Source organism: Oxyura jamaicensis, chromosome 5 (genome assembly GCF_011077185.1).
Source record: "Oxyura jamaicensis isolate SHBP4307 breed ruddy duck chromosome 5, BPBGC_Ojam_1.0, whole genome shotgun sequence".
In the NCBI taxonomy this organism is placed as follows: domain Eukaryota; kingdom Metazoa; phylum Chordata; class Aves; order Anseriformes; family Anatidae; genus Oxyura; species Oxyura jamaicensis.
In genome coordinates this window covers 59,723,983-59,751,026 of record NC_048897.1, presented here as the reverse complement: position 1 = coordinate 59,751,026, position 27,044 = coordinate 59,723,983, and the positions used below count along the sequence as shown (strand labels likewise).

The 27,044-nt window shown below is 35.1% G+C and overlaps 1 protein-coding gene across 14 annotated transcripts in view; it reads right to left on the bottom strand.

Moving 5' to 3' along the window:
* SOX6 (SRY-box transcription factor 6) overlaps nucleotides 1–27,044 on the bottom strand; it is a 383,784-nt gene that overhangs the window by 152,657 nt on the left and 204,083 nt on the right. For all 14 annotated transcript variants that reach the window (XM_035328701.1, XM_035328699.1, XM_035328705.1 and 11 more), the window contains one exon: nucleotides 22,476–22,565. In XM_035328701.1, coding sequence (XP_035184592.1) covers nucleotides 22,476–22,565 — 90 coding nt within the window. The remainder of the gene's footprint in view (nucleotides 1–22,475; nucleotides 22,566–27,044) is intronic.

Below are 27,044 nucleotides of genomic sequence, written 5' to 3'. Positions count from 1 at the left end.
TTGCTTATTATCAAAGTTCAAAAAATAATTTTACTGCAGTAAAACTTAAATTTTTCATTGTGTGCTTATTGTTTTACCTTCTTTTCCCCTCCAGATCGGAGCACAAATTGAGATAAAATGGTCAGATTGAACACAACTAAGGCATCAAAGAGAACTTTTGAGAAATTCTGGTCATAGGTCAATCTAGCCAGGACTAAGAAAATAAAAAAGTAGCTATAAATCTACTGAAAAAGAAAGAAGAGTTCAACTTGTGGTCTGAAATTACATTTAGAAAGAACTCTGTCTGTGACAAAGATCTACCTTTTAGAACTGATCATAATGCCACATTATTTCTGGTACACAAAGGAACAGGAAGATCATCATGCATCTTATAATAAAATGCATTTAATAAAAATCAGAAGTATCACCTGGCTTTTTCTCTACCTAGATTTCTTTACGTGTTTCAAAGATTGAAAATCTACTGTCCTGTAACTATAGACACAAAATATAACTACAGGTCCTACATTTGTCCCTGGTTTACCACCTTGCAGCATTCCTGTTACCTCTGACTGTATATTCAGACTATATTCAGATATACCAATGAGTCTGCATGTCAACAAACACTTTTCAGTGTTAAATTTGGAACTGTCCTTGTGGCAAGTTGTCACAAGATAGAAGCAGAGTAATAACTGCTGGTAAGGGAAAAAATAAGCAGGAATAACAAAAAATACGCTTCTAGACTTACATAGTATAATTTAAACTAATCTCTTTGACACTCAGCAAAAGAAAACAAGATAAAACCACATATTCTATCAAGTAAAAGACAAAATAATGGAGTCATAAATAAGCCAAAAATTTATAGGTCTGATCCAAAGCTTGCTGAAGTTGGATTATTATCCGTGACACTAAATTACTGTGGGTTCCTGAATGTGCTTGCCTTAGTTTCCCAACATGTACCCAAAGTAAAACGCTACCAGTCAGAGGTTTTTATGCCTGGTTAGCTGATGTTTCTGAAGGGCTTTGGGATCTTTACACAGGATCTCCACACAGCTGCAAAGTATTATCGGTTCTCTTGAATTCTGTGATGAGTGTAAAGCATTAAAAATATCATCCTTGTTTATGTGTTGCATCTAAACTAGCTTTGGTCCCACATACCTACAGGAAAAACAAATTAATAAATCACAAATTATTATTCTTGTTATGTTTTTAGAATGAATACAGCATGACTTTTATGAAATCAGAAGAAAGTAATAGAAGAAAGAAGCACAGACCTTGCCAGAATCTAAGAAGTGCTTTAAATCACATAACTACAGTTCCAAAGTATCATCAACCAAAGTAATTCAACCAACAATCAAAAATGATTTTGAATCAAGTTAAGCAATTTCAGCTTTAAAAAAAAAAAAAAAATCCTTTATAAATCAATTCCTGTTAAGTTTTTGCTTTTTTTTTTTTTTTTAATGGACATTGTTTGAGAAGAAGGCAGAAACACAATGCTGGACTTAAAAGGAAGTGTATTTGATCTTAGCTGCCCAGAGATAACCTGGTTAAACCATTCTGTCTAACACGGCTGTCTGCAGCACACATCAGATAGGCTGTGATGTCTCTACTTCACAGGCTCTGTCCAGCATTTAGCATTTACCCTTTTTTGATTGGGTCACCTTTTAAATGCCACAAAATAGGGCAGTGAAAGTCAACAAAAATAAACAGGGAAAACAGAAGAAAGTAACAATCTAATGGAAGGGCTTCGGAGATAAAAGTCACTTTGTGAGGGCTGCCTGACTAAGGAGCCCCCTTGCCATTGCAATAGCATCTAATTTGAGTTCTAACTCCAATAGCAGTTTAAAAAGCTTTCCACTCTAAAGGGCCCCAAGTGCATCATAAAGATAAAGCATTTCAGTAGAAAACAGCCACAAAGACCTCTATTATCTTATCAGTCTTTGGTTACAACAGCTGAACCAATATGACTAAGTTCTGAATGACTTTTTTTTCCCCTTCTTTTTATAACACTAGAATACTGGAATTTCTTTATTCCATGATCAGTTAGCAATTGTTGGTGTTCCCATATGCTACTGTCCAGTCTTTAGTCAATAAAAAGTTCTATAAATGCTTCCCATTGTGCTTTGTAGCATCCCAGCGCAGAAGGCAGCACAGCAAACATGTCCAGCATGCAAACCACACCGGATCGGTTCCCTTGGGGAGGTATGAGATGCACCCCCTCCCCTTTTTCATTGCAAAACGATTCTGTTTTTTAAGCTTTCAGCAAGGAAAAAATTAATACCCTATGTCCACAAACAATAACGGGAATTAATGTTATGAAGTACTGAAAATGGGCTATAGAGCAAAATCTGTCAGATTCAGAGAAGCAAAAAATGGCTTGAGTTATGACAAAGCATCTCATGTTTATGACGAGGATGAATATGCTTAACTGATGATCTGCAGGATTCGTCCTAGTTTCAAATCCATGGAATTTCAAGTGCTTTCTTTTATGCTTCCCCACCCCTCCTTCACTTATTTGCTTTTTAATTGATATTGTGTGTTCACTGGGCTTTTTGTTCTGACATCATTTGGTAGCAATTCTCAGGTGTTTCCTGAGGAATACCTCATTCTTGCAGATTCTTTTGCTTGCCTGTTTTTCACAACAGCTCTAACCAAACTAAACCAGTACATTCAAGAGAAAACGCTGCAGTAACCGGATTAGCATAAACTATTTATATCTTATTACCAAACAGGTCCAAAACTGTCAAAATAATCTCTGCTAGGTATAGGACCGGACTGAACAGTTTCTGGGCAGTTCACAGAGCAGCACAGTGATGCCTTGCCCCATTTTCAGGGATGTGCTAAATCCACAGTTGAGTCCTAAAATGTAATCCGCTTCAGGAATGCATGAAAGAATGTGATGTTAGCCAGAACTTCAGCCTCCCCCTCCTCCAAGACGGCTCCCAAGGAAAAAGCAGAATTTCATCAAATCGATTGGACTTCTCACTCTTTCTTTCACACGCATAAAAAGAAGACCTGTATCTGAAATAAGCGTTGGAGGACTTTAACTATGCTTGGAGATTTTGGTACTAACCCATATACACAATTCTATTTTAAAACTGCTCAAAAAAAAAAAAAAAAAGAGAGAGAGAAAAAGAGAAAAAAAGACTTTTGCCAGTTTCTTGGGGGTGATTCTCAAATTCCACAACTTGTCATCTTATATTCTAAAGAATACCAGAAAGTACATATTAATTCATCCACGTGCATGTGGAAGACAATTTTTCAAATCAATTATTCCTAGGGTTTTCAGCAGCAAGTAGAGATTCAGTAATGAACGTTTTAGTGTTTGAGTGGTTTTAGAAATGCTTCGTATATACTCAATAATATCTGTTAAGACCCTATGTGGGGAAAAATGTGATAATAGTGGATATAAACAGGGCAATACATATTATACATTCCGACTAAAAACTCACAGCCAACCTGTTCTTGCTGAAATAGAATAAAGTGATACAGCAGAGGCCACAGGCTGTGAGTAATCTCTACAGTGATACAAACACTAAAAGATGATGTAAAGAGAAAAGAAAAATGAGTAGTTTTATTTTGTTAACTGAGAAGACTGTAGCCCAGGGCATAGCACTCCAAAATAAAATGAACATGGTGGTGTTATAGAGAGAGCAAAACTTGTATTATTATTATTGACTCTAACTCTCAATTCCAATGCTTTGTAAAGAAAAACCTTTACAAACAAGGGAGGAAGAAAGCTAGTCTATCCATTTAAGGTACTCACACACGACTTGAGAGTTGAAAAAAATTCCTGACCTTCACTTTCAGGTTTTTCCCATTTAACTACAGTTGACAGCACTTCCTTAGCTTGGGAAGCACGGTTACTCTGAGGATAGGAACAGTTAGGGTTCCAAACTCTATTTATGGGCCATCTAACAGAAGGAAATAGGATATTAAGTGAATATATATTCAAAAGCTAATAGAGCTATATTGGAAGTGAAAAGAATTGATAAACAGAAAAACCTAACCCAGTCATGCAATCGTATAACACTTCCTCTTCTATTAAAAAAAAAAAAAAAAAAAAAACAAACAAACAAAAAAAAAACACTTCATCACAGAGCGCAGCAAAAGGCCAAGGGGTAACAGTTTAAACTATAAGAGTTTAAATTACAGTTTAAACTATATCTCTCTATATGAGATATAAGGAAAAAATTCTTTACTCTGAGGGTGGTGAGGCCCTGTAACAGGTTGCCCAGAGAAGCTGTGGATGCCCCATCCCTGGAGGTGTTCAAGGCCAGGCTGGATGGGGCTTTGAGCAACCTATCTGGTGGGAGGTGTCCCTGCCCATGGCAGGGGGTTGGAACTGGGTGGGCTTTAAGGTCCCTTCCAACCCAAACCGTTCTGTGATTCTATGCCAGAAACTGTGTTAATAAGGATGGCAGAAAGACATCATACACAGTAGGAGTAAACTTTTAGGACAAGAATCTTCTCTGTTCAAATGTGTTTACCATTGGTTCTTTTTTTGTTTGTTTTTGTGGAAGTTATTATCTTAACTCAAAATAGCACAAGATTGGTTCACCTTTTACTTTCGGAGAACACAGATTAAGCACAAAAAGAATGTTATGTCTTCCTCAAGTTCATATGAGAGTTACAGAAAAGGTCTGAAAGTTAAATCCTGTAACATTTCTCATTGCAAGGGCTGTACAGCTAGCCCAACTCAATAGTCCTATAGTGCTTTAAGTCCTCACAAAAGAAAATGGGGGAAGTATCGTAGGGAAATGGAGATATGCAATGTTTCTTCTTCTGCAGACTGGACCACAAATACTGAGTATTAGAAAATCAAAAACAATGATGTTCACAGTGCCTGTTCATTACAATGGAACTAACAAATCAGTGGGACTATTTCTCTTTTTACATTATTTAAAATATATTTCTATCTCCAGAAATTTCAGTAGAAATACCCTTCATTCTCAACAACATGAAAACTGATCAACACATTCCTGTAAATACAATGTGTCCATATAAAGCATACACAGCAAGTCAAGCTTCACTTTACCTATTATTTTATCTGTGAACTTGCCTCAAATCACACTAACCCTTCCATCAGCTTTGGCTGATTTTTTTAGTTATTAGAAGATGAATAGCATATATGTTAAATTAAAAATGCCAAGTATCACTGAACATTATGGAAAAATGTTATTATTTTTCAGTTTCTACTCAATTCACTGTATGTAGAAATGTTAGTAAGGAAGTCCCTAAATATACTTATCTTCTATAGCACCATTAGGTTTGAGAATCCTTTGTCCCGACAGTATCGTTTGAGGATGACATACAAAACTGTACATAGTATTAGAATTTCTAAATACTCTTTCTTATGAAAATCTTGACTCTCTCCATGAGCAGCTTATAGCTTGATGTGAAACTGAGAATTAGGAGGTGCTTAAGCAGAGAAATACTGCCCTGATTTTTATGTCAGCTTCCAAGGAATTCCAACACAATGGCATTTTGTCCTTTACAGTATTATTATCCTTTCCGGATTATGCTTTCTTTTCTTCTTCTTCTTCTGACTCACAATATTTACTGAACAGAGTTCTACTGCTCTAGCAGTAGCACTATATCTTAATTTAGTTAAGTATCATTTTAGATATTTGAAATCAATGGAAAAACCCCTAGCCTTCATTTCCAGAAAATAAGAAAAACTATTTTAGTTCTAGTTGAATATTTGCACCTCTGCCTTGATGAGGAGGGAGGGGTGGTCTGACATATGAATGCTAAGCCATCTCTATTATTCATACTATATGCTGCTGTCAAAGGTGGGAGAAAGATACTTTTTTGTACCTTCCTATTTTTTATATGAAATGAAGATATTATGTTTTGCTTATATATAATCATAGGTAGTGTCTCCTTTGGAATTACAATGTTGAGAGTCACAACTGATGACAGTCTGGAATAAGTAGGATCTTATCAACGAACACGCAAAGATTAGGAGTCTGCTGAAGAAAAAAATGTAAATGGGGAATTCAGGACTGATTTTGAAATTGCTCCATTTCATTGATTGTTCTTTCATAACAGAGCACAGCTGGATAAAAATCATTTTGTTTCCATATTCAATTTTAAGTTTAACAAGTGATTTCTGGGTACCATGGTACTCTTCAAAATGAGTCTTATTTTTTTATTATGCACACATGATACAATTCCAAGTGATCTATACATTTTTTTTCATTCTTTTTAAACTAGTATTTCTTCCTGTTGCAGTGCAAGTGTAAAAAAGCACTTTTTTGGAAAAAAAGAACTCTCCAATTAAAACTTGTATCTTCAATCGCACGGATGAACTGAATATCTGTTCTAATAATCTTATTCTGGAAAGGGAATTGTATATGTACACTCATAAAAATGACTGGAAGGAAGCTGAGTTTAGAGGAAGTTAGTTTAATATCTCATCTGATGAGCATAGCTCAAATGAATTAGATGGCATTAATTTTCCTGCATAACAGGACTTGGTTACTTGCGATTTCTTTAGCTGCTATTTGTCTTGCATAGAAAATGTTCATGATGTAAAAGAAGTTTTTGCTTTTTTTTCAATCTTTTCACATTGTCTCAGCTACAGATTAATAACGAAGATGAAAAAGAATCATATGTTTTTATTAAGTTTCCCATTTTAATCAGCAAGCTATTGAAAAACGTCCTTAATAGCATTTTTTCTGCTTTTTGTCGCAGTGTTTGCAGAACACAATTCTTCTCTTTAAATAGTGAGGAGCATTCTGCACTGTAATATCTGTGAATGTGTTTGTGGGGTGATGGTAAGAAAAGGTGACAGATGAAGCCCATTCAGCTTTTCTGTACTCCTGCAGTTGGACACATGCAAATCAGGTGAAAACAAAACAACAACAAAAAAAACTTCATCACTGTATGCTCTCGTGGTGCTGATCGAGTTTTAAGAAGGATGATGTGGTGCCTTGTATATAACCTGGGCATCTGTGTCATAGGAAGGTCCATGACAACAAGGAGAGGAATTAATCTGTTTCTCTGTGGGTGCAAGAATGGACAAGACCCTTTCCATAGATGCCATTGCAGCATTTTTATAAAAAGTTTAATAGATTTACTTATGAGGAGCCCCCTCCAAAACACTCTAGTAATCTTGCCTCTCTACCTATACACAAAATGATAACCCATTTTGGGTTTATGAGTTGTTATAACCTGTAACATCATGCAGTTTTCTACTGTATCCAGAATGCACAATATACACGAGAGAGAAGATGTGCCCCTGTGAAATGTATTCTGACTTATGATGTTGCAGTTACTTTCTACATCTTGTTAAATAAGTTACTTCCATGAGATTTTAGTTAGTAGTTATTAACTACACCACTCAGAAATGTCTAAATATGAGTATTAGTACTGCAAGATTTATATACTTTAAATATAAATTTTAATTTTGATCTTAATTACATGTTCATCTTTCATGTCTTACAAATACAAACAAGTATATCAATGAAAAACTTATATTTGCCTCTGAAGATTTTTATTGCCTCTGGTGATAAGTAATGAAGAAGCAAAGTTTATTGCAAAACAAGGACATTAGCATACCCTGTCTATCATGGAAGCTGTAAAGAAGAAACTTCCTACTTCATCTGAGAAGAGACAATTTAGTCAAAAGCCTTTGATATGTATGGAAAAGCAACAACATTTTATACATCTAGAATGTGCCCACAGAAGTCAGTTGAAGGATTTACACTGATTTCAGTGGGCTTTGAAACAGGTCCATTGATACGCTCATTAATAATGTTATTAGGTGGTCAAAACTGGAAGCTTCGTGCTTGTAAATCTGAATATTATTTTAAATATTTACCATTATTTTAAATTTACTATTATTTTATATTATAAATACATACATTTAGCAGAGCATATTAATGCTACAATTATGAATTATCTTATCTTTTGTAAAAACCACATTCTCTCAGTATGGGTACAAGAAACAAAAACCAAAGCAGTAAACAATGCTTGTTGCTCCCTCACAATTTAATTAAAAAATAAGCAAGAAAAAAAAATAAATAAAAATGAACCCATGCTGGAACAAATTAGATTTCTATTATAAGCTTGTTGTGGTCCTATGAAATATACTACAAAATTATCAATCCGGTTTTCTAACTGCAGAAAAACTCCTAAATCGCATTAACCAGAGCACAAAAAAAGGTGGCCTACATTTACAGATTGAAGTTCCACCCATATTCTAACAGCGTTCTGGTATAATTATACTCTAACCACAAGCATGAGTATGTTTAGCCAGATGTTTCTTAGAAGCAACTGAAAGTACAGTTGGAAATTTTCTTAATTCAATTTACTTGAATACCTAGCTGATCACAAACCAAAACATTTAACACAACCCTTCACTACGGAATCACTGGTAACGAAACTCTTCACAGTCCCAAACCAGAAAGCAGTATCATGTTATCTCATTGCACGTATATAGGTATTCTACAACTCTGGCAGGGTAAGTCAGAAAGAAAACACAAATACTGCCTTTTTCAAAGCCTTAATGTAATTTACTATTCAAAGGCCTGAACTTTAGGCACAATCTAAAGTAATTCAGAAAAAAACTTGAAGCATTGGCTGTAAGTAGGAAACACATCAGGAGTTTTCTGAATTCCATTATACCAGCATTCAAATACGTTGCATTATAAATAGTCCTAGGATATATTTAAGAAATCAGGATCCCCTAATTGTTGCTCTCTCCTTACAACAATAAAAATCTGTCCAAGTTGTATTTTTGTTACTTTATTTCTACAGTGACCACAACTCCATGATTATTTTTCCTTCTTAACAAGGCACTAAAACTAAAAACAGAAGCAAGGAAACATTTCTATGGAGACTTCTCTTAAGTGGACTGAAAGTTAACCATCTTCCTTTTAAGTGTCCAATTAAAAAAAAAAAAAAAAAAAAAAAAAGATGGAAAACAAAAAGAGCTATGTCCCAGGCAACATACCTATTGCACCTTGAACCAATGTTTGTGACAGGTTTCTCAGCAGTTACATCAGTGTAGCTCTGATGCTGATACTGTCAACTAAGATGAAGGCTAATTAAGACTGCAAAATAATTTTTCACTTAAGCAATTTCTTTTATGGTCATTTGTGCTCTCTGAATTTTAAATATACATCAAGATTTAAAACTGACTGCACCTGAAAAGATCTCAGGGATACATCCAAGTTTCTTGGACAAATATGTGTTTCTTGGACTTAGTTTTCTCTGGGAAAGGTATTCGAATGGATTTAAGTCTTACTATTGTGGATAGATCTCTGGCTCTGTTTTCAAAAAGATGTTAAGCATCTAATACCCATCGACTCAGGCGATGTCTTACTCAGGTGACAGATGTGTCTAAATCATACAACATCACCAGGAAAAGTTCTCAGTGTATTTTCACCCAGTGGACACTGGAGCCATGGAATATCTTCCTAAAAGATGCTGTGGGTTTGAAGAGTTTCTTTAAGCTGAAGGGGAGACAGGACAAGGATTTGGAAGGGGGAAGAGAGACCCAGAAGAGTGATCCCTTGAACTGAAAATAGTCAGAGGCTGGAATAATGTTAGTGCAAAAGTATTATGTATGCTTCCTCTGTTCTTGTGTGTCCATTCATGACTACTGTCATGAGTCAAATGCATGTTTGGCTGTTTTGTCCTCTCTATATAAAATATTTATTGGTCCTTTTTTCTCTGAGTTCTTGGGTAGCACCTTCAGCCCTTCAGACACAGTATTTGATTATTTTTCATTAAAATGTTTTCCTTGTATGGGAATTCATACCTATGGATCAACCAGCTTTCTCTTATTAACATAAAAGTAGTCTCACTTGCTCTTCTGATCTACAACATCAGCTAGTGGATGAGAGAATCTGGATCTGTCTGGAGATGTATATACTGAGGCTTAGGGCTGATGCTTCAGTCAAAATTTGTAGTTACTCACTTTGAGTTTTATCATAAAAAGGGTTTCAACGGAACCCTTACAGCTGCTTCTAACATATACCCATCAATACATTATGTTATCATCATAATTCCAGGGTATCAAAATAAATACAGTCATAAATTGAAGTACTGTTGAAAAACTGCTGAAAGACCAAAAGTATTTAGATATCACCTCCTAGAGCTCATTAGTACTTTGGTAACTTCAAGGTATCAAGGACTGCATTCATTTTCAAATTTTCAAATTCTTTCCTGGAGCTCTTTCATTATTGGCTTGGTATTCAACAGCAAAGATGAGGGTCTTTTCTGCTCCTATGCACATTAAATGCCGTAAATCAGCTTCCAGTAAAGCTAAGCGTGCAGTAAGCTTTCAGTTTATGCCATGGACTCAAAATATACAGACAAAAGTCCATCTGAGAAGACCAGCTTGCAGAAGAGGATGGATTTGATGTTTAAAGACAATACAGAAAATGCATTTATTAAGGCAACACCCACACACACATTCAAAATTTATCACCCAAATATATATATTTTTCTATTAACTCAAGTACTCAGTATTGCTTTAGGTATTAATTCTCTGTGGGTACTTTAAGAAGGGTGACTTTCTCAATTGCTTAATCAGCTGCTCAATTTCTAAACATCTACTATAACATAGCTAACACTGACCAAAAAAAGCTCTCCTGGAAAAGCCTGTAAAAATATGCATGGCCAAATCATTACCTTGTTTGCCAGCTAACCTTCTACTTCTCACAATATCATTTAACCATTTTCTGCCTGGCAGTCAAGAACAGTAAACAAATGCCATATATCCTCAGTTCATGAATAACAGAAAAGTAACTCTTTAAGAGCTCCAATGAAAAATGGCATGTTAGCTTCATTTTATATATATATGTATATATATAACATATATAACACACACAGAGCTCTCAGAGCCTGTTAAGGACCATAACAGTAACCGACTATAAATTTTACCATTTCAGAGAGCAGCAGTGCTCCCAGCCCTGGCACTGGCAATGCCAGCTGGTCTACAAGATCTGACTTTGATCGGTGAAGAGCATTCTTCTTTTTACAGATCATGCTGCAAGAGTTGGCGTAGGCCTATTGCAAGGAATATATTTTCTCCTTTGGGAAGACTATTTCATCAAAATAAGTTAAACAATATTCATTTCGGTTACATAGATCTTCAGTTTTCCATCACTTCCAAACTTGAACTTTATATTAATTTCTATGTGTTTAAAGCATTCAGACGTTTTACACAGACGTAGCTGTCATAACGAAAATTTCCTATAGCAGATTAAGCTGACATGTAATTAGCACCCATATTTTGCCTCCAGTGATTCACTGATTATCACCATACCCTTTTTAGAAGTTGCAGCTGTAATTCAGAAAAGAACTGATTTTTCCTCTGTGTTAGCACAATACACGTTGAGGGAAACAGGTATCGGCAATGTGAGAGAAGAGACTCACCTATCCGTGAACTAAACTGTAACTATGTAGAAAGGCTGATTACAATTTTCCCAGGTCAACAGACTGAGAATTATTATGGCCCAAGCACAGCCAGGTCTTAGCACCAGTTTTCATATTTGTCTGACGGTGGGGTGTGTTATCTGAGAGTATGTAGAGAGACCCAAAGGCCTTCTGTCAATCACTGTTATCTTGAAAAGTGCCCAAATGTAACTTGATTCTTTTTAGAGAAATCGTTAAATTTCAGGAGAAGCGGACACCCTCATCTGTGGCTAAGAGACACAAAATAACACCGTAAAAAGCCTTGGGAGGTGAAGAAAACAACCAAATAGAGAAAGGGTTAATTAATTTACAAATGCATCCCGAGGTGGTTACTCTCAATTCACCAGAGCCCGTAAAAGAAAATCCACAGCCATCCCCTTACTGTTGCTGAATCTTGAGAATATGCAGGCAAATGGATCCTGGCACCACAGGAAAGCAGAGAACAGCAAAACTTCTTAAAAAAAAAAAAAAAAAAAAAAAAAAAAAAAAAAAAAAACAAGCCACATAGCAGTTATGCCCATTTCATTTTCTTTACCTTCCTCGGTAAGCCTCTGATTGTATTGCTTTGATGTTACCAATGAAAACTTGAAGTCTCTGGAAGCTTTCCCACATTTTTAAAAAAAATCTTAAGTTTTGCAAGCCTAAGTAAAAGGTCTGTATACACTACATGGCCTTCTGAATTCTGCAGCTTCAGTATAACACCTGCTTTATAACAGTGGATTCTGTATTAGTACCTGTCCTAAGACTGTATTCCAGCTTCCAGATAGAATTAAAATTGTCTTGTTAACAGGTACATCGATGACAAAATCTCATAACTAAATTTCAAAGTATGGTGAAACTCGTCTTTAAATAGTTTTCTGATCTTAGAGGTTAGAACTGTGTTGTTATTTCAACAGAACACGTTGGGACCATGTATCAATCTACAGTATTTCCAAGTCAAAACAAATGCAAAAGATGTATCTTCACATATAGTGATATGTTCAAAAATGTCGGAAATGTCAACCACTTACATACTTCCATATTATCTCTAATTAATATAAATTGCATTTAATTTCACATTTAGTAAAACATATTGCTGCCCAAAATAAGGACTATAATTTTTATCAGCAATTATTATTACTGATGTATCAACACAATTATTTAAATTCAATGTATATAGAAGGCAGAATCCATGCACGCATTCACAGTTTTTGTTCCCTCTGTGCTTCTTCCCTAATTTTTGTGGCTTGGAGCTCCTCCAGATGCTGTCTCTGAGTTTGTGGTTTTGTATGTGAGATCCCATCTCCTGATTCATAGCATTCCTTGATAGACAAACAGATTCAGATAGGAAAACAAAGTTACCTGTGTATAATTTGTGTCTGACAGCTGCACTGCTAAGTTTTCCATTCATGATGAGCCTACTGTTTCCGATTTTACCCATTTCTTGGGTCTCTGCGTTGCTGTATTTAACTGAGCTATTCGATAAGTGGTGACATATGTGATCTCCATGCTGCAAGCTGCACTTCAGATTCAGAGGATTTTCCTTTTTTCCCTCCCCCTTCATAAACCAAATTATTTGAAAAACAACACAGGGTTTTGTATTTCCAAACTGATGTGCCTCCTAATTGAATGCAGAACACTTTCAAACTATTTTCCATTAAAGGCCCACTTTTTTTTCTGATTTAATCCACAGTATAATACCTTCATTGGTAGATTAAAATTGCTTGACTAAAAGTAAAACCTATTATTATATGTTGTGTTTTGTTGGGGGTTTTTAGCAGTTTTGTCTTGTATAATGTAGGATGAATTATGTAAAACATACCAAACAGGATATTCTACAAGCTGCTACTTGCATGCTGCAAACAATCACAGTTACACTGATAGACTGGGACTTAGCATCTTAAAATTCCTGTGGAAATCAAGTGCATTTTAAGTATTGGGTTTGATTATTTAATCAGACAACTTGCATTTTGCCCTGGCTAATTTGGAAGGCTGATAATATTTTACTCATAAAATAATTGTGCACCTGTTGTGATGGAAACCTATTCAAACAAATCTTAATAGACATGAGGATTCATTCCAGACATGAGTGTGTTAGCCTCTCATTACTGCTATCTACAGGGCAACAGATTTTAAACAGCTCTTGAAGAGGTCTCAGCTTAATCTGGTATAACTCTTAAAGAACAGTTATGACCAAGTGACTAATATTAAACTTTAATTCATATTGATATCGAGGTAAATATTAGGAATATATGGGTGAAACTACCAGGAATTAAAGAAAAAAAATTAAGAAGAAATATTTCAGCATGAGAGATAATGGCAAAGAACCACTGCTGATCAAGGTGTCTGAGTATAAATCTACTGATTTTATTAATACAGAGTGTAATACCTATGATACTCATATTTATGAATTTATAGGAATCAGGGCAGATTATTTCCTTAGTAGATTTCAATTTCTCATTCCTCTGTACAGACAAATTTCCTATGGAAATTGTTTCAATACAGTTATCTTAATTTGCTTTGTAATTTCCATATTCATATTAATTGAAGAGGCTTCATCTTTTTAGTGTATTTGAAAATTACGCTTTTAGCAAGTCATGCCACAACTGAAAAAAGTTGTACGAACATGAAAAGAGAGGAATTATGTACATTAATCTAAAATAAATAATGGAGGGGAGAGAGAGAGAAAGGAGACAGTGAATTGGTTTCAATATTTAAGTGGGGGCGTGGTATCATGAATGACCTGACTAGAGCAAGAGGGTGTTGACTAGGCTGGACTCACTTTAATGTCAGCAGGATGAGGTGAAAACAAGGAAAATGAGCCCAGTTTAGCTAGATCTGCCCTCTGGCAGAAAACCGTCATATGTCATCGGTCAGATCAGAAGTGAGATGACACAGCTAGACAAATCAAGACCTTCTGTACAAAATACTGTTAACCTCTTTCAAAGGGTCAACTTGTTTAGAGAGGGCAAGGACAACCCTCTTTGTGTTTCTTCTTCTATTCCTCACTGAGCTTAGGTTTTTGAGGCCGTGGCTGTGCTGGGTTGCACTTCATGTTCTTGCTATTCTCACTTGCATGTGAGTTTTCCAACTGTGTTTGTACTTTATTTTTACTTAGGACTAACCCATTTCTCCTGAGTTTTATAGATGGCATTTCTGAGCCACCTCTGGGTCCACAGTGTTTGTGAAGTTCCCAGGAAGGTATTTTTATCTCTGTCAAGAAGAAATATCCGATACTCTTTGATTCCATCAGGATGCTCTCATTATCACACAACATCCACATGTCAAGACTCTACTTCAAGACCGACTCCCTGTTCAGAAAATGAGTTTAATACACCCAACTGAGGTGAAGGTTCTCATTATTCAGTGCCAAAGGTTGATGTTGCTCAGAATAGGGATACTTTGTGCAGAGAAGAGTGGTGAGAGTGATCAAAGTGCAGAACTGCTGTCACATAAGGGATATATAAATGTATTTTTCACTTTCTAACCTGGAGAAGAGACAACTGAATGGAATTTTACAGAGAAGATGAACAGGGAACAGCAGTTCCCTGGCCATTATAGTACAAGATCTAGGGGACACCTACAAGGTCCAAATATAAAGATGGAGATACTGCTTTATACAGCATATTGCTAACTGCTGAACTTATCCCCACTGACATTCCAGCTGTCAATTAAAAGGTTCAAAAGTGATTGGACAAATTCATAGACGATAATTCTATCAAGCGCCATTAAACCCAAATGTACCACCTCTGAATCAGGGAGCCCATTAATCATAGATCATGGGAAACTGGAAGAGTACATTGAGGAAATATTACTCTGTGCTTGCCCTTTCCTTACACCTTTCCCCAGATTGCCCAGTATCTACAGAGAAAACATAACAACATGTTATGCTGTCTTATATCTACCACTGAAATCACAGATTTCCTTAATATGAAACTCCTGTAACAAAAAAAAAAATGATAAACCCACAGTGATAAAACCGCTTAAACCAGAATCCAAACTGATCAGAAAACTTCAGGCCTTTTAGTACTGTGCCTGTATGTATCTTTCTAGATAAATGCTTACATTCATTAATTTGTTAGAATTTGGCTTGCTAGTCTACAGAAACAAAAACCCCAAACCACCAGAACAAGGAACAGAGTTTCCAGTCCGCTTTTAGCCTTGCAAACTCCTACAAACGCACTTTATATATATATATATATATATATGAAGAAGTTTATTTGTCTTCAGTTGGAGTTTTATATTGCTAAAGCTAAGTATCTTCATTGGCAGCTAAGCTGGGGCTTGATTCTAAAGGAAATTTGCCATTGACATCCAGTATCAGAAGAGGATGTCTTCAGTTACAAGTGGTGTGATATGGTTCTTCAACACAAAGACCTTTGAGCTCCAGCGACAGACACCAGATTCATTAAAGGTAACAATTACTGATATTATAAAAATAGAAAGGAAAACACACATTTAAAAAAAAATAGACAAAAGAAAATGGCAATTTTTTGAAGAAAAAGTGAACAAAACCTTCTTGTAATTTTTAGTTTATATCCAATCCTTTTTTTTTTTTTTCGTAAAAAAATAAAATAATAAATGGTGTTTGAAAATAAACACCATAAATTTTCTTGTCAGTCTTTGTACAACTGAAGAAAGGATCAAATTATAGGAAGCAGTCTTCTTAATGTGTCCAGTAAATATTTTGCTGTTTCCAGATTCTTATTATTAGCATCATTATCCTTCCTATCCCTTTTTCTCATGAATAGTCGATAGTGTTTCTTAGCACAGTATTTGAGCTACAGTTCTGCAGAACACAGCGTATAAGTGAGCTGTCCCACTGATTTCAATATGGTGCAATATAGTTCATACATTGAGTCATGAATTGCAAGTCTTATAAACATACCCCAATAAGGTAAATATATATATTATATATATACGATTGCAGTAATAAATTCATCATGTGCTTGGAAATATACTGCATGCATCCTACTTGATATTATTTATAAAATGTATTCAACACGATGGATAACTTGATTTATGTGAAAGGTTGATTACAATGTAATTTATAGTTGTGGAGTTTTAAGAACTAGAAACCATAATAGTCAATAATTTTTAACACTAGAAGCAGGCTTGATTGTGATAGGTGCCACTGAAATATGACTCCATGACCAAACGACCACAGCAATAAAAATGTTTACTTTTTTTTTCTAAGTACAGCTTCAATCCTGCCAAGACATACATGCACATAATTTAAATAATAACACTATGTAGAGTGAGCAGTCCTATTCATATCCACAGATGTACCCTCTGTGTAAAGCTCAAGCTAAGTCTATTTAAATCTAGACTCTGGAAAGAAGTATTTAATAGCAAGAAAAGTCAAAATGATGTACGACCATCTAGTTTAAGCTAGTTCATATGTTTGGCCTAAATAATTATAAAAGTATCTTAATCCAAAGAAATAGATATAATGGTGCAGGGTAAGTTTAACCTATATATATATTAATTGATTACCTTCTTCAAAGAGATCAGACTAAATATTATGTGCACACTAACTGTTGAAAGTGCTTGTGAAATATTCCGTCATTCAAATACCAAGGTACCACTTAATTTACAAGGTCAGGTTAGGCCTGGAAATGTAGCTTTTGTAACACATTACACAAAACACCAATGACCCGAGAAATGGCAAAACAAAAGTATATGTCTGATTTAGAGAGCTAAAACTTAGAGCTAAACATATTACTTCATTGGATCATGGTAATAAATACATTACAAGAAAACTTTATAGCCTGTGGTATATTTCTAATCAGGACCAATTTCTTAAGGATTTGGGTGTAGGGGCTCTGGGTTGTGTTGTTTTGTTATGTTTTGTTGGATACTTTCATTGGTTTCACTAATTGGAACCAGTTGATCCCTTTTCCTGTGTATTGATTTTTTAAATCCTAGCAGTTAACAATGATTCTAATGTATCATAACACTTTAGACCTTAATCATATAGTGGGGCTTTTGCTTGTAGCTTTTGTTTGAGTTTTAATTAAGAAGACCTTGTGTCTCAAAGCCTGAGCTGGGTTTTTAATTGCTAGTATGTATATCACACAGACTTCAAAAGAAATAAAATATGTTTATAACAGAGAGCACAAAGGAGAGCTTTGAAATGTCTATAGCCATACAAAGTGACATAATTAAAAACCTCTGAGTGCCTCTGTGATATAAGACATATATATTTATTTATACATATTTATAAAGCAGATTGTTACATACCCTTAGAATTCATGAAAAAGAAATTTCAGCAATTATACTGAGAAATAATTACTACAAATCCAGACTGCACTGTTGGTCAGGGCTACAGCTAAACATAAGATTTATTTTCTACAAAACGGTCTTCACGTTTGATACAGTGCTGCAAAAACCACCCAAAAGCTTATCTGTGAATATAAATTTTATAAAATTGAAGCAAAAATAGCATTTAAAATGTTTTGTAAATCTTGCATAGTTTAAGAAAAATTTAATTCACTGTCAAATCACAGCCACCATAGCTCTCTTGAGGATTCACTCATGCAGAACTCTCTCCAAGACTATCCCAGAAATGGATAGTGTTAAATTACCAGATTCAAGCAGTTGTGCCTCACTGTTCTCTTTCAGTCATTAGTGCACACACACGAAATGCTCCTAGAAAACACCTCCTTCCATCTCTCTTGTGCTCTCATCCCAGCGACAAGTATCATTTTCAATGATGTTTACAGTCGATCTTACAATGAAACTATCAAGCGAAATTGGTTTGTTTTACTCAATGCAACATTTCCTTAGGAAACAGACATGCTGCCTCCCACCTATCCAAGTATTTTGAGCCATTAAATGTATACATGGCACAAGAAATAGGAGTTTGGGGCTCTTCTTAATAAAGTAACAAATGTGAACAGAGAAGGAATAAGCAAGGGAAACATAATGCAAACTGACCTCTGTATTGGATATATTGGATAAAGCTACGGACATCAATCACTATCCTTCCCAAAATAGAGTATACTGTACAAAGACAGCATGTGACATTCGAGTCACAATGCCTATAAATATAGATAGTTTCAGTTGTAAACACCACCAATGGAAGCCAGAGAACTAACCTGTAACACAGTAGTCGGTGACCCACGAGTCACTCTTCTGTAAGACTGCTAGACCAATTCTGACCCTTTCACGATAACATCATTGCTTAAGTTACTTAAAGACTGACCTTTCTTATTTGATCTTCAAAGACCCTGCATGCTGAGAAAGACCATTGCGGGCTATTTCAGTAGGACAACTGCCTGATGCATGCAAGACTATGCTATTCCAGAGATTTATATTTGGAACAGAAACAGAAAACTTAAAACAGACTCTGTATAGTGATAAATGATGCTACTCTGCCTAGCTGTGGCTGCTGAAATAAAGCTAGATATCTAAGCAACAGAAATGCATGCAGTGAGGGCGGGGGAGGACTCTGCACAGAGCTCCGCACACCCAAATATCTGGAAATTTAGAAAAGAGCCCTGAACCACTTTGTTTACTTAAATTCATGACAACAGAAATTAGAATGAAAATTATTTCCTGGTGCTAATTGTTATTTGAAAGAACAACACTGCAAAAGCTGGACATAAGCCTAGCAAATACCTTAAAGAAATGTATTTGCATGCATACACTGGCAAATGACATGCAACCAAGTGATTTGCATGGGCAGTTGTGAGTTGTTGTTGTTTTTTCCAGGTGAGCAGGTCATTTAACTCAGCTCAACTGTTTCTCAGACCTTTGAAAATTTGACCTATGTGTTTCATTTATAAACATATCAAATGAACAAGCAGACTTTTTTAACCACTGGAATTTGGGTACAAAGCATTCTGCCAAGTGTTCCTCTGAGTTTCATGCAACCTCCCTGAAGTCAATGGCTTGTTTGGCTGGAATTCAAGGAAGAATCTGGACCATTATCAATGACTGAAATCCTGATAAAGACACTCAGAAAAAGCAGTTTTACAAGTGAAGCACACTATGCAAGAGTAATTGTGAACAGGAACAATTCCACTTAGAGAAAAAATAAATGATTCACTCTTTGTTACTTTTGTATTGGCTTCTATTGTTTGTATTAATAGATATAGCTTATAATTATATCTTGATTAACACTATTGTGTTCTAAATATAGAAGGTAAAGCAAGAAAATACCATTTTTATTTATTTCTCTCAGCCAATTATCTTTTCTTCTCATCTATGTGCTTCCCAAACATGAATAGAAACTGTTTGTGTCAGTGCTACATTTTTTCTCCTGCTTTCATCCTTTTTTTTTTTTTTTTTTTTTTTTTTTTTCTTTTTTCCTGGCACTGATTCTTAGAGAACTGCCTTCCCACAACCAAGATGCTAGTCTTTCACTAGAGGGGGAGGGCTGTAGCTGTGCAGACACAGAGGAAGAGTATGTGCTCAGGTTATCCTTCGTGAGAACAACGCCTTCTTGCTAAAATAAACAACTCCCAGTAACAGGCAGTGTAAAGACCAGTCCTCATGGGACCACACCTCACTTTCTTATAATCAAGACTTTTTCCTAATGACCTCATTTATTTATTTGAACTGCATTGCTTCAAGTCTTTAAGTTAGGCTCTCAGTAATACGAACAGAAATTCTGCACAAAAGCCAAAAACATCAGCCAGTTATATAAATTGATTTAGAATCTAATGGAAATTAAGCAGCAAGGTATCTGACATCCCAAACAAGATACACTTTCAGCAATAGTTCTTTCAGACCTCAGCATGCCAGTTATCTAACTGGAAATTCATTCAGTACTATGAAAATTAACTTTGTGACTTTGGAAATCTACCACCCTGAACACGGAAAATATTTATTTTAAAATTTATCTATATTTCTTTGGTAGATTAAAAGATCTCCCCGGTGCCTCTGCTTTACCTTATTTCCTTGCAATCTGGCTTTCATGCTGTCACTATCTAGATGGTAGGATATTTTGTCTTACTGAGACCATTTAAGGTATACAAATGCTACCACAAGTTAATACGAGGTTATTTGGTTGACAGTGATGTTAGCAGCTAGGAGCTACCCAGCCTGGAGACAGTGGCTAGGCTGCTGGCTTGCAAGCCAAGAGAAGAGGAGTCTGCCTTCAGACCCACCACAGCCCCACTCTCAGGCTCTGCACCTTCTTTACTTCTTTTATAAAATGACACTAATGTCTTTGCACAGAAGTTTGAATGCTGTTAAGTGTGAAACAACACAACAGCAATCATTATTCATCCTCCACATTTGTATCTGCTTGTTTGTATTTTTGGCTATTCATGAAAAACGCAGGTACATCAGCAAAGATTCAGTATTGAATCTTGCTGGAAGTTATCTAATAATGGAGAGGAATACTGCAGACATTAAAAGCACCTAAGGAAAGGTTTCTAGGGATTAGAGACAGAAAGTTAGTTGTGGAAACTAACCGAATGACTGTCAACATGCAATTCTGGTGAGTCAAATCAGGTGAGTCTTTTTAATACAGCCCCAGACAAGGTAGTTGAATGAGTTGAAAGTCCTTCCAAGCGTGAGTGAGAAAGGTTTTTACGTAGATAAGAAAATGGTTAGGAGCAAGTTCACTCTGCGGTGAATATATGTACTAGGAAAACAGAGGAATAACAAAAACCCTGGGGGGGGGAAAAAAAAAAACAAAAAAAAAAAAACTTTTTTTTAATAACTGAAAGCTCATGAAAAAGCTTTTTGTGCCATCTAAAAGAATAAAGAATATTATTCTGCATTGTTAGAGATCCCACCTCTTTTAATTTTGATTCTCTAATAGCATTCAAGTAGTTTCTATTTAGAGACTAAGTAGCTATATTGTGCAATTAATGGACCAACTAGCATTCAGTGCTTTCCACACTATTAAGAGACAATACAGCTTTAAATAGAATGTCATTTCAAGACAAAATTTTGTTGCCTTTTGTTTATTACCATCGATTTTAACATGTTTCTTTAAAACTGCATACCATATTTCTGCCACTGACTTTACTATAGGATTTCTTACCTGCCTAATATATTCACATGGTCTTCTACAAGTGACATCCAACAGGCAAACCCAACAGATTTTGGTTTTGAATCAATTGCAGGAACCAATTATAACTTACTTAATAAAAAGTAAGTTATCATCTTTCATCTGTTTGCATAATAAAAAAAATGAACTATCTTAAGTCATCCCAGAGGAAATGTAAAACCCTAAGCTTGCATTTTCATTTTTTTTTTAAAAAAAAGAGTATATTGAGCACATGATTCTTTGTTTCCACGTATTTGTAGTTTCTATTTAATAAACTTATATCATTGAAGAGAAATGAAACTTAGGTACCTTGTGTACGTTTCAAAAATACCTTATGAGCCTTCTCACAGCACAAAATACCCTCTCCCCTTTAATTTGTTGCTTAGTCAATAACAATGAATTTCTTTTCAATAAGAAAATCCATGGAAAGGTTGATGGTTGAGGAAAAAAAAAAAATCACTACAGTTTTCCACAAGAACTTCAGTTGTCAAGAGAGTTCCACTTGTACCAGACTGCTGGTCCAACAAATCTTGGAAATACTGGAATGTCCTGTCTATATAAGCAATAAAATTCCCACTGATTTCAGTGAGTCCAGAATTTCCTCACGGGGCTTCTTTCTCCACAGAAATAACATGAATATGAAAAATATAAGGCATTTTTTCCCAATTGTGAATACAAAATTCAGAAGAGTAATTACACAATGAGGCCCCTTTTCTAACCTGAAAGCAATTTCTATGTATATTTATGCAATTGAGAAGAAGCAGTAGCAAGTACGAGTAACTCCATGCTTTCAAGACGTTTCTTCATCTTCCTCTAGTCACAGAGATATATAGCTAATGTCACGAACTAATGTTACTAACCTGGCGTTTGTGGTAACATTCATGATACTGTCTATAACTGTGATATAACCTATTTATTTGGCAAACATATCTGTCATCTCAAAGATAAACATTAAAAACCAGGAAATCAACCTCTAGTTATGATCGTTATTTCTATTATTTTTCTGAACTTAAAAAAAATACTCATTCCCCTTCTTAAAAAAATGTGTAAACATTTAACATTTGATCTAGTGAGATACCTTTAATTTCTCCAAGGAGATCACTTGTGTTTAATTTTTCCATCTTCTCCTTCCAGTCTTTAGAAAGTAGCTTTTCCATGCAAGATGAATCTATTCAAAAAAAAAAAAAAAAAAAAAAAAAACACCATCAAATATATTCTTACACATGAGGGAAAGAGGTGCCACCTTCATTTTAAAACTTCTCCTTGTTCTAGTTGGACCATAGTTTCAAAGAGAAATGAACTCGTAGCCAAACAGAGTTCTCATTTAAGAGCATTTTAAATCTAAAGTAATTCCACTGAGGTTAATGGAGTTACTATGGATTTAACAAGGGTCTAATTGAAAGAAAAACTTTGTTCAGGATTTATGCATGCTAACTGCCAATTTACATGCATAGATTGCCAATGTATATACAAATTCTGTCTTTTTCATTTGAGAATGATTGTACACTCGAAATTATACATGAAGATTTAGAAGCTTTTTCTGGAAATTTGGCACACAGTGACATCTGAAACCCATTTTTATACCCATGTCAATGCAGAAGTTATTCATATAATGTCTCCATGGAATTCATAAAAGCATTCTACATACTGGATACTCACAGTATCAGAAATTTTCTTGCTACGCTATAAACAACATGCAATGATTAGAAGATCTGCTCTCATAATTTGAAGTTCAGAATACATTTTCAATCTTTGTCCCAGTATGGGAGGCCTTCTCTAAGCAAAACTGTCACTGAAGTCATTATACTTAGGAGAAATTAGAAAATTAGCTGTAGTAAGTTTCATACGATCAGAGCCCGATTCCACTAGAAAATCGAATATTGAGCATAGCAGACTCTTCAATACAATCTAAAGGCTTTTTTAGTTCCCAAATTAAACTAATTGACTCTGAAGTCTAAATACCTATACATAGGCTACACATAACCTTCCAGATAAATTGCAAAAGCTGATTTTTAAGATGTTTTTTTTTTATGGCTGATGCCATGATTCAGAATATTATGACTTTAGGAACCTTAATTCAGATTTATTAACAGTCAGCAAGAAAACTTTACACACAACTGAATACTTATTTTCTCTTCCCAGTCTGTAATCATACAATATCTATTAAACATCGTGCATTTATTTACATTGTTAGACTCATCAACAAAGCCTTGGAAAAAATCACTGGAATCATTTAAGCCCAGTTTAGCAAAATATCAAAAACGTGACTTAAGTGCAACTCTATTCCTTCAATGGATTTTTCAAATAGCCTACATTGTAAGACCACATATTACCCCGGGGTGCTGAGCACCTCGATTCTCACCTGAATACCCTGGGCAAAGCCACACACTTGTTAGAAACCCTGCCGTTTGCATGAAGAGAAGGTCAATTTACAAAATGGTTTACCAACTAATAACTTTCTAAATTTTGGTGACATTTGCACTTTTACCACTCCAGTCACTTAAGAATCAACACCTGGGTGTACATGAAGGCAGAATTCAGCCTAACACATCTTCTGTTAAATTATTGGTAGATTAAGGCCAAATTTTGGCTCAAATTCGTATGTCAGCAGTCCCATTAGAAGCATTCACACAAGTAACAATAAAAGGAGAAAGCCCAGATGAAGAATGGCAACAGGGAGCATCAGTACAGCACGTAACAGTGCCTACCACCTCAGAGGAGTCTAAAAAGACTCAGAGAGAGAAGCATTCGAAGAAGTCATGAAAGGAGGAGTTAAAGATTCATAGAAAAATTCAAGGAAGAAAAAGCCAGTCACATTTTAGAACTCAAATAATTTCAGCTGAAAAAAAAATCACATTAGCATCTTCCCTTGAAAAAACAAATGAACAAACAAACAAAAAAGGAAAACCAGTTGAAAGCATACCAAACTGTAGCTACCAGAAGATCAAAGATCAGGTTTTAATTGCAACACATTTTCACCGTGCAAGCCTCCGTGGAAAGACAACACAGCTCGTACATGTTTTTGAAGTAATATTTCAGTAGAAAAGCTAATTTATTTACTAATTATATCTTTCTATGAAAGAGACAAAATTAAGGAGCTCTAAGTTGCAATAGGCAGTGTTAAAATACTTGTTATATAATAACAATTTACTTTTAACAATACCAGGCACTTATTACTTTTATGAGTTCTGGCCTGGTAATAGAAGAATCAAGAAATAACCATCAATTACCAATAGAACATTATAATTTGTCCTTTTTTTGCTATATCATCATTAGTTTAAAAAGATGTTTCTGTGTTTCTCCCCTGCCAAAATTTCAGACCCCTCATCCTTGGGAAAAAAAAAAAAAAAAAAAAAATCATATCTAGAGATTTATTCAGATGTTTGCTATAGGTTTTATACCCTACTGCTTTTTAACTGAGGTATTTTCCTCAATTCATACAGAGAAGGAAAAACATTAAAATTTTAAGAAGAAAGAATTACAGAATATCGCAAGAGTTGGTAAAATACTTCCCATGAAAGAACTTCCTTTCTTTCTTCTCTTACTTTTCTTAAAAACAGGCATGGCTATCTGTAACGTTACTGCATTGCATAAGAGCAAACAGTATATCTCTAAAGTCAGCCAGAGAAAGAACTCAAATGGAAAAAAGGCCAAGCTGTGTGCCTTTTTTTGATATTATTGCATTGCTTGTTACAATTTTTATCTCTATAAATGACTGAAAAAATCCTTAAGAATTTCTTTAAACACCCCTGTGCTACTCGAATTGTACATTATACACCTGACCACACAATTTATAGCTTCTGTATTTTGTTATTGGGAACAAGAATACACAATGAGTCTTTTAATAACGCTGTAAAAATATTTCTTTTGAAATCCCTGTAAATTTTCAATTAGCGGGGTTAATCCGCAAAATTTTTAACATTTAAAAACGTGGTGTGTGTTAAAGCTCTCTGGAGGTCCCTCACATTAGGCATAAAACTAAATATAAAGGCTTACACTTGAAAGGCATGTTTCCCTTCAAGTTCTGTATTCTGTGTTCACAAACACATTTTGAAAAGGTTTGTGAGTAAGAAAGGGAATTTTTTCTTCTTTCTGTACTGAAAATTAATTTTTACATACATATAAAATCTACAAAGATGTCTTCTGACATCAGTGAAATGTCTTCATCCATATTGATTCATTTTCTGATTTGATTCATTATAGAAACAAAACATCGACTCAGAATCCAGCACTGAACATTGATGAAGCCCAAATTCACATCTGCACTGCATCACTCTCCCTGCACAGAGGCTCTGCTTCAGAACCATTGTGAAACCTTGTGGATCCCAGCATTTGTGAAATTCAGGGGTATTCTTGTTAAAGATAATTATAAAAGAAGCAAAGAAAGAAATTAGCATTTATACATTTTTAGCTCTTCTCACTGACTTTATAAACCGCAGTTGGGTTTATGCAGCAAAGTAGCATATTTTGTACTGACAAATGTAGGATGAAACTCATGCAGTTGCACTGGAGCAATTTATTGTATTAGCAACACATAGATTCTCATCTTTATATTCTTCTGTTGTGAACTACGAGAAAAACTCTTTCAAGGACAGCAAGCAGGTTAAGCATAATTAGACTGAGATGACTAAATGAAACGTTGGGTATTATTTAATCTGGTTTATTACATAATGTATTAGCAATTTTAATTGTAAAGAAGTTTTAAGTACGGTGAGGGTCTTGCTACACAAGAGAATTTTGCAAAGGTGAACGAGAAGAGGATGTTAAAAGATAAATAAGCAGAAAGGAAAAAAGCCTAGGTGTTAGATGAAAAGGATCTCTCCACAATGACAAAGCATCGATGAAAAGAATTAACATTTGTCCATTGGGTAATCAATCAGTCATGGAATGGATGGAATCCAGCTCTTTGTTGCACGACCGGTGATGAAGAACGAGTGTGTTAGCTATCACAGCCAAGCTCTCAAGTTCTTCCGACTAAATGAAAGTCATCTTGTTCCTATCAAGGATAGCTTTTGCCTCGTCTCTTCCTTATTCCCCCCTACACACACATTTTTTTTTATTTTAATTTCAACAAGTTAGCAAACCCAGCTATGGTTACATGAACACTGTATGACCTTACAGTAGCCTGCACCTATCCTCATTGATTTGGGGGGGTTGTTCCTTTTTTTTTTTTTTTTTTTCTTTTTAATTCACTGAAGTAGCCTCTTATTACTTTCTTTGAAATACAGATAAGAAAGAAAAGCACTCGTGCCGTGTGTGTGTTTTTGTTTTTTATGGTAAAGTCATACATAAAAGAAAGCCTAAATGTGAGAGTGCAGCAGCAAAACTTCAAAGCACTGTCAGACATTATTATTTCAAATCAGCTTTGACTTTCTGAGACTTAATAAAACACTATAGTACAGACTGGCATATTTATAACACCTATACCAGTGATCAACGGAACTGTCTTATTCTTGCTACTGTGCACTGCCTTGTTATTTCTTTTATAATAAGCTTCTCTCAAAACATGTAACAATACTGCAAACTGATAATTATCAATGATATGAGTTCTAAAACATGACTTGTTTTGCATACAATTCCTTTTGAATATATACATTACTTTGTGACAGAAGACAAAAGCACAGTGATTTATTAATAATGATTGCAA